Here is a 10,059-nt window from a genome sequence, read left to right as displayed (position 1 = left end):
AAATCTTTATATGGAAATAATATATTTTAAAAGTGTGAAAAGATTATATGGTAATAATATATTTGACTAATAATGTTTTTATAAACTATTGACCATAATAATCAATCTTGACCTTAATTAATCATGATTTTTTTTATTTGTTTTTGTATTTATTGATAAATTTGACCATAATCTATTTTTATTATTTTTTTATTCACAATTAATAAATTTGACCAGAATCTATTTTTTTATTCACAATTTATTGATATCTTTAATAACAATTATTAAATATTATAAATTTTTTTATTTTTATTGTATTTATTGATAAATTTGACCAGAATCTATTTTTTATTATTTTTTTATTCACAATAATCTATTTTTTTATTCACAATTTATTGATATATTTAATAATAATTATTAAATATTATAGAAAAAATATTGATTTTTTTAATAAATTTGGCCTTTATAAAAGCCAGAAGGCATTTGCATAACAAAGCAAGAAAAAACTGATTCCTTATAGTTTTTCCATGATTAGGAAGAAGGTGAAACTTGCCTTTATCTTGAATGATTCGGCAAGAAAGAGAACCTACAACAAGAGAAAGAAGGGTATCATTAAGAAGGTGAGAGAGCTCACTACTCTTTGTGATATTCCAGCCTGTGCTATAATTTCCAATCCGTTTGATTCTACAACAGAGGTATGGCCAAATATGGAGGGAGCTATACAGGTGATTGAGAGGTACCAAAATGCATATATCAAACACAAGAAAAATAATGTGGACCAAGAAAGTTTTCTTTTGCAACAGATTACTAAAACCAGGGAACAACTAGAAAAGCAAAGAGAACAGAATAATGAGAATGAGCTGGACATTCATATGGTTAGGCACTTGCAAAACCAAGAGTTGCCTGATGATTTGACTGTTACAGATTTAAGAGATTATGATAAGCTAATTGAGAAAAAGATGAAGGAGATTGATGACAAGATTGTTGCACTCAGTTTATGAAATTGTTGTTGTCTTAAACTTTATGTTGTGATTTTGATTGATGTTGATGTTATTTCAATAAAAAATTTATAATAAAAAATAAAATTGTCAAAATAAAAGCTTATTTTACTAAGTTATTCAGTTTTCCGCTTATTCAATATTACGCACTCCAAAATAAAAGCTTATTTCACTTTTTTTGTATCGCTTTACTTTTTCGCCTTTACCTTTATTTTATGAATTTCTTAATTTATTGGCTAACATTAATTTCAGGACAATTTTTTGATAAAATCTAAGGTCGATTATTCTTCTATGGCATTTTTGAATCTTTCTTAATAAAATCTTTCTTGATATATAGCATTGCTCTATCTAAAATGAACTTTTTTTTGCCTTGATTTGTTGTTGTTTTCCTTCCATGGGCTTATTTTTGGTGAATTTTTTCCCAAAGCTTTTAGTTTTTAGTTTTCTTTGTGTTTGGGCTTACAATCTTACATAAAAAAAAAAAAATCTCTTGAATAATCATATCCCTAGATTGATTTTTATTGATAGATATTATATTTAAAAGTATTATAAAAGATTTATTCCAGCTTAATCAAAGATCTTATGTTTGAATCTCTTGAATGAGAGTTTTGTTATTCATTGTGGTTCTACCCAATTCAAATCAAAAGTATTATATTTTTTTTTTGTTGACAAAAACAAAATGATATTCATTCATTCAAATCGAGGGATTACATCATCCATTACCGCTAAAAACGTAAAGGATGAATCTGCGAACAAACTCACAGGATCCAAGTTAATAGCAAATAATGACATAATGCATACAAAAATATATGATAAAATTAAAGTGACCGGAATATCCATGGCCTCCGGATCTGCAACGTGTCCAAATCGTTGATTGAATAATCGATCTTTCAATATGAATCAAATGAACACCACAAGAAGACGAGAAATCAAACAACGCCGCACAAAACGACGAACAACAAACCACCACACTTAGATGATGAAATCAAAAAGAAAAAACCTAGATCTATGTGAAAATCACTTATTTAGATTGAAATAGAGAGAAAAAGTATTATATCTTTTTTTACGGAAAATATTACATCAATATTATTTGTTTAAAAATTATATCTATCGACATTAAAATTAATAGTCACATTTTTAATAAATTTTATGATAATATTGAATCGTTTTTTTTTTTTTTTTTTTTTTTTTTTTTTTTTTTTAAGTCTAATAAACAATAGAAATTAGTACACAAGTCCTAGTTTAACTGGTAAAATATCTAAATTATTAGGGAAAGCGCCGTAACTGAGGTTTGAACCCTAACTCCTCCACTTAAGTATGTGAGTTTTCAATGACTCATGTGATTTCTTCTATCAGAAAATAAAAGTAGAAATAAAAGTTTATGTACATGTCGTCGGAGGTTTGGGTATATTGGAATAATATACTAATTTCTCAATCTCAGTCAAGAGTTATGTACATGTTTATGTCTGATAATGCTATAATTGAAATTTCTTCAATGGAGCGAGCATATGAGAACAAAAAAAAGCACATGTTTAAAATAGGTTAATCGTATGTTTGATCCCTTATGTTTATTTTAGTTTTTAAGTTGGTCCTTTATATTTTAAAAGTTTTAAATTGGTCCCTTACGTTTTAAAAATTTCAAGTTGGTCCAAAACGTTACTCACGTTAGAATAAGTTAGTCCCTCCATTCACTTAATGTTTAAATATTCGGGTTGACAATATGGGTGATGAAACTTAACTTATTTAGAAAATCAGTTTTAAAGCATTTTTTTAATTTTATTAAACTCAATATCATGTCGTGGAGGGACTAACTTAATTCAATGTGAGTAACGTTTTGAACCAACTTAAAACTTTTAAAACGTAGGGGACCGAGTTGAAACTGTTAAAACATAATGGACCAACTTAAAAACTAAAATAAACATAAGGGATCAAACATGCAATTAAACCTTTAAAATATTACTCCATGTGTTCCAATGTATAAGTACCCTTTGCTTTTTCACTCTTATTATGAAAAATTGGTAGAGTAGTAATGGGTCCATTTTATGTATAAATGTACTTAAAATACATTTTTTATATGCATGTAGTAAATTTTACTTGTTACACCAAGTGGAATAAATTATGAGTTTATTTTTTTCGATAAGCAAGGAGAAATGACAAGCATCAAGAAGAAACATCGACATCCCAATAAGGTTGGCATCCCGAGAAACCTCCATCCTATGCTGCCAAACTCTAAAAAATTTATTTAAAAAAGAGAGAAAATTATATACATAAAGAGGGGGGACTAGACGAAAATAAAAGGAATAAAAAAGAACAACAAACTAAGGAAATCTGTAATCAAGCAGACCACACCGATCACGAAAGAAATCAAAGTGAAGATTCGATGGTAACTTAGTCAACCAAATTGAGCCCTGAACCACCTATCAGTGAAAGAAATAACCTCGAACATTCCAATAGAAAATATTCATTCACTGAGTATTTGGAGAGGAGTTACCCCTTGAGCGGGTTCGATACGGCGGGTTTCCCAAAACCTGTTGTTGCTCCAATTTTTGTTTCTACTTTTTGGTTAAGACCGTTGCGAATGGCTCTTCAAATATTTGATCGTACTCATGTATTCTCTGCCACAATTCCATATCATGCTGAATATTAACATTGTTGTGTTGTTCTAAGCTTTCCCTTTGCATGACCATGTTGTTGTCCTCATGTATCATGGTTGTATTAGTGTTACCGTCAACCAGATGAACAATCTGACCATCTAAAATCTGAGTATGCACCGTGAGCTGCTCATGGAAAACAACTGTAGAGACAACCAATTCTAAAACAATGTGACTCTCAATATCACTAAGGCGAACCAGGGCCAATTGAGAATGAGACCTCACTATCAGATCCATCGGGTTGCCATTATCTTCTGAATATCGGCATAAAATCAGAAGCCAACGTGAGGATCGGTTGAACATCATGTACTGGAGATTGTGGCTTCACTATTTCATCGAAAACATTATGCAACGACATATGAAAGGTAGTCCCAGACTTGTCCATATGATGTGGGACTGTTTGAACAAGTTGACTCTCTATCTGTGCATCTAAATTATCGGCATGAACAACTTGCGCTTTCACTATTGGCTGCTCAAGCTGAGTGCTATGTACCTCGACACTCTCTTGCTGAATGGCGGCAATTTGGAGAGCCTTTTCCACCCTTGCATGTACCATTTCTGCGAATTTACCGACTTCTTCCCTTTGTCAATTGGATGCTTGTGTTTGTCTGCTTGTTTCGAATGTAACCAACGACAAGACGTTACCTTATGACCAAGTGCAAAAATACGGCAGCCCCTCATATTCAATCTCCACCGGGAATGCGAAACCTTCGTGTTCCACCATCACTTCATAAAAAATGTCTTTGGAAAGATCTAAATCCATCAATACCTTGACATAGTGTCCAAACAACCTGTGTTTTCAGTAACATTCTTAATTAATAACGGTGTCCCGACAGCCCTTGCGATTTTAAACAAAGTTCTCTCAATCTAATATTCCTGCGGCAATTCCCACTATCGAATCCAAACCTGTGTACGTGTCCACAAAAATTAATCGCTAGGATTCAAGGATGCTCAGCAGCGAAAAAAATAACAAGCCAACAATCACCCAATTGATGATTAAAGGAATGGATGTAATGGACAATAATCAATTGAAGGCAAAAGAAATTGAACACACGTGAATCAATAAATGGATATGGAATTGAGAAAAACAATAAAATTATTGAATAAGAGCGTTTGTTTCCATCCCATAAAAAAAACAATAAATATAGCTTGTATTCCTTGTGAGCTTAGTTCAGTTGACAGAGACAATGAATAATATATGCAAGATTTGAGATTCGAATCCCAACCACCACAAAAATAAATAAATAAATATATCTAGTAATTTGAAAAAGAGCATATATTTATAGACAAACTTTTAGACGTCCTCGTGAGCTGAGCTCAGTTAACAAGAATAATGCATAATATATGCAATGTCGGGATTCAAACCTCGATCATCGTAAAAAAAAAAGACAAACTTTTAGACATATGAGAACTAATAACATCTCCTTAAACAAAATTATTGAATAATAACACTTCTTCCAATTAATAATATATGTAAATGGCAGTGTAAAAGACAGTTTCAACACAACACTGTTAATTTCGATGATATATGTGAGTACTGTGACAAGAGATAAATGCTTCTATTATTGTAGGGAATCAATGGAACTGCTATAAGGATTTACATTTCAAAAAAATTCGGGAAACGTGACTTTTGGACAACCGTTTGATTCAAATCTTCTGAAGAACATTCCTTCAGCAAGTACTATGCCACCCTTGGCAAAACCTTCATTTGGGAGGACTCCAAACGAAATCAACCCTATAATTGGACTTCCTTATGGCCAACTTGCATTAAAATAAAATAACAACTTGATAAATTTGACTAATGTCACTAGGGAAGTGACTCTGACATGGGACTTAGGCGCATCTCTCTCTCTCTCTCTCTATATATATATATATATATATATATATATGTGGGATTTGCTATAACACACCCACTAGTTTTTATGTGGGAGTGTTTTAGCAAGCTACACCTTAAGGTGTATTTAACTACTTTTTAGTTATAACTTGCTAAAACACACCTTTTAAAAAATAAGTGGGTGTATTCTAACAAATGCCTATAGGAGTTGCTAACATACACCCACTTATTTTTTTAAGAAGATGCGTTTTAACAACATTCACCTTAAGGTGTATTTTACAACTTTTTAGTTATATCTTCGCTAAAACACACCTTAATAAAAACTGGTGGGTGTATCCTAGCAAACCCCTATATATATATATATATATATATATATATATATATATATATATATATATATATATATATATATATATCAAAAATATCATTTAATAAAAGAATCTAAAATGTTAAATATGTAATTTTTTTAAACCCATAACATGGTTTTAAACTGTGGTCCACAGTTGCAATATAACAAATTTTGAGGTCTACGAAATAGAATTGAAATCAAGATTCGGATGATATTGGCTGGACTTTTCCACAATATAATGTTTACAACGTAATAACAATCGTAACCACAACTTAAAACCATGACAAAACCTTACTAATTATGTGGACAACTCTCATTCAAATGGAACATTCAAGATACAATATTGATTGCCTGAAACTAAAACTATCCAATTAACTATGCCATTTAAATTAAAATTTGAATTTGGATTCAGTTTCGCAAAATTGTCTCTTCGTTGTTTAATAAAAATGTGACAATTTATAATTAAAAATGAAATCAGGGACACCACTTGTGTACCATTGGGATAACAATGTTATATAATATTGGCCAATGAAGATGTGTCACATAACACTTCACATGCATATCTTTTCTCTTTCCTCTTTAGACCTTCATATGTAGCACACTTTCATTGACCAATATTATATAACATTGTAGAGATGGAAATATATCACTTATGCTATGGACAAAAACCGAAATTTAATATTTTTTAGGGATGAATAACTTAGTTAACCAAACTTACTAAATATCCGTAGTTTTCCACTTGTTTAATTTTGTGCATCACAATGTTTTATCTTACATTAATCAAATTTGCTTGCTGACAATGATCCCATCATGAACTTCAAGGAGCAAACTTTGCTATAGAATTATCTGCTAAAAAGGGATGGTCACATCTTTGGTTAGAAGCATACTCCATGCTAGTTAACTTATCATTTAAGTCTCATAAAATTGTACCTTGGCACCTTAAAAACAGATGGGAAAACTGTCTCCACCTAATGTCGTCTATGTCGTTTATTGTACCTCATGTTTACAGGGAAGATAATCATTGTGCGGATAAGTTGGTTGTGATTTGGTTTAACTGTACAACATAGTGACTGGTGGGATCAAATACCTTCTCAAATCAGGAGTGATTTCTATAGAAATAGGATGGGTTTACCCTATTTCAGATTTTCTTGATTTCCTTGAGGGTTTAGGTTGATGTCCCCCTCTTTTGTTTGCTTATTCTTCTCTTATACTATAATTCAGGGTTTGCTTCATTCGCAAGTTTCCTTTGTTTTTTTATAAAAAAAAAAACCATCATGAATCTAGCCTTGAATTAGGGCTTGATAACACTTTAACACTTGAGTAAGGCTTGTTTGTTTTCACTGTAGTAGGAGAGTGGATGCATAGTATTTGCAAAGATTTTTCTTGGAGCTTTTCTTGATCGTTTGATGTGAGACACCTCATTGTTAAAACAAACCTTAGTGACCAAATATAAATTATTTTACAATCACTTCACTTTTAACTATTATTAATTAATTCTTGTAAAAAAAACTAAAATTAATTAATTTTTAATCAATTTTATCACTACGAAATCTAACACACACTTTACACATTTTAGGTTTATTCTAGTTTTTTTTTTTTTGGAGGTATTTAGTTCTTATATATGCAAGAAATGTGGTGAGCAGCACAAGTATCCTGCATAATATATTTTATACTCTTTTTTTTTTTTTTTTGCTAAATTTGATCTTACTACAAGAGAATCTAAGAAAATGGCGCCAACGTTAACGAGTGAGAGGCTGAAGATGAAGACGGACAAACACAATGAATTGCCAAAAATAGTTCTACTTTACATAATGTCATTTATGATGAAAAAAGACGTGGTTAAGACTAGCATCTTATCAAAACGATGATTGGAAACACCTCCCTCATCTTAAACTAATTTCATTTGAAATCAACAAGCTAATGTTTTTTGTTGCATATGTATTTGGATTGTGTCATCTCGTAGCAAAGGAAAATATCCCTTACGTACTCTTGAATTCTATCATCGTTGTTTCTTTCAACATAAGATATTCATTGATCTCATTCATAACACTTCAAGGCCTCAAGAAATTGAAAGCAACAGTGTACTGTCACCCAATATTGGTTTGTCTGATTGTGTTTTTATTTATCATTTTACCGATCTCTCTTCATATTTATGGTTCAACTTGTTATCCTTGAAGAAGAAATGGACCTCGATCGAAGTATCTTAATCTTCATGCTTTAACAAGTTTACGTCTTGACTATGTTGGGATTTAACCTATAAAAAATTAACCTTTTCATTAAAGATTTTTATTTTCATTATCCCAGCTCTCTAACTTTTATATGGTGGAAGGAATCCTTCTTATAACCAACACTACACTAAAAAATTTAACCATGATGGATATTTCTTACCCAACTTATAATTATGTGATATCCACACCAAAATTAATTTCCTTCACTGTGAAAGATTTCCCTTTCCAGGCTTCGGATTTTCCATTGGTGGAGGTTGATCTTTCCTTACTTCATGTAACATGAATGATAATATCTTAATTTCGAGGGTAGCTAGGAAGTATATCAACTAATTTTAGTACTGCTGTCTTTCATTGAATAATGGACTTCCTTAATTTTTCCCCTTTTTATATACATGCAATTAAGTAGCTCATAATCTTGATGGATATTGTATTTGGTCTTTTTCACTTTCAATTAATTGTATCATTATTTCTTATAGTGAATCTATGATTTGTGATTTAAATTGGCATACTAAAGCATTATCTAATGAACTATCAAGCTAGTTGTGGTATAATTGATTGTATGAAATTATACCTTATTATTCATATATTTGTTGTCTGGAATTTTGCAGGCGACGGAAGAATTAATGAGTTTATTTTAATGATATGTATAAAAACTTCTTGCATTTGATATATCGCAGAGGTATTTTGTCAAGTTTAGTATGTATTTCTATTCATGTTCAATAAGTGTTATTAATTAGAGGGATCTCCCAGCATGAGCGCCGCCGCCCCTTTCTTATGTCAAATTGATTTCATTTCTCCATCCTTTTTGATTGTTCGGTGCTGACTTCTGATTGTTTTTAATTGGAATATGGCATCCTTGAATTCATTCAACTCCTTCAATTCATTTTGTCCTCAAACTTATTACTTCTAATACATATTTGGACCTTTTACAAACTGTCCGTCTTTTTGAACCTCTAAGCGGTCATGCCGTTCGATTGGCAGGCTGAGTTTGCTGCTCCAGCCGTGCCAATTCCTGCTGCAACTCAACCTTTTGTGGCGCGTCAGGCTTCTCCTGCTCCATCATTTGCCCAAGTGTTGTCATCGTCGAACTCATCTCTTGCTTCGAATGAACCTGAATTGCCGCAGCCTAATATCCAAGGGGATTTGGTCGGTATCCGTATCTCTCAGACGGTGTATGAAAAAGGTATTGACTACTGTAAGCGTAATCTCCGAGGGAGATTGGTCTTAAACAAAGGGGATAAGCCATGCTCTTCAGCTGAAATTCATCAAAAACTTCAGAAACAATGGAATACCTCCGCCCCATGGTCGTTGACGTCTCTTGGACGAGGTTATTTTGAATTTTTTTTTTCGCTTCTGAATATGATATGCGCTCAGTGTGGGTGGTGATGGGAACAATTAATTTGAAGCCAGGTTTTTTGCGCCTTTTTGAATGGACTCGTGACCTTAATATGCACAAACAGAAAAACACTCATGCTCAAGTATGAATTTGCCTAATGGAGCTCCCACAGGAATATTGGATGGAGAGAACTCTTCGTGAAATTGCAAGCGCGGTGGGAACGACATTTGTTATTGATAATGCGACTACGAAACGGTTATACAGTCACTACGCCATAATCTTGGTCGATTTGGATTGTGCAGAGATTTTTTTATGAAATATTGGTGGAGCGGGAGGGTTTCTCCTTTCCTGTCGAAGTGGTTTATGAGCGGATGCCGGAATTTTGCACACACTGTGAGAATATTGGGCATAGTTTATCTAGATGTCGGTGGCTGTACCTGTAACGCCCGTTTCAAATTATTTAATTATTTAATTGAGTCTAGAAGTTATTAAGACGAGTTTATATTATATTTATATAATATATGTGTGATTTATATGATTTATATGATTGAGGTGATTTTATGTGATTTATGAGGAGTTGTGACTTATTTTATTGTTTAATAAAATAAGATTTGAAAATAAAATAAATATTGAGTTTAGGGGTTGTTTTGAGATTTTAGATAGTTTTGGGGGAGAAAGAGAAAT

At 32.0% G+C, this 10,059-nt stretch overlaps 1 protein-coding gene across 1 annotated transcript; it reads left to right on the top strand.

The window, feature by feature from the left end:
• The first annotated feature begins 506 nt into the window (after window positions 1-506).
• On the top strand, window positions 507-980 carry LOC25484532 (agamous-like MADS-box protein AGL80). The gene has a single exon (XM_013613377.1). It carries the CDS (start codon window positions 507-509, stop codon window positions 978-980), a length of 474 nt encoding a protein of 157 aa, XP_013468831.1.
• The last annotated feature ends 9,079 nt before the right edge of the window (window positions 981-10,059 follow it).

This window comes from Medicago truncatula, chromosome 1, assembly GCF_003473485.1.
Source record: "Medicago truncatula cultivar Jemalong A17 chromosome 1, MtrunA17r5.0-ANR, whole genome shotgun sequence".
NCBI lineage: Eukaryota > Viridiplantae > Streptophyta > Magnoliopsida > Fabales > Fabaceae > Medicago > Medicago truncatula.
Note: the sequence above shows the minus strand (reverse complement) of the source record. Positions and strands in the feature narration are given on the sequence as shown.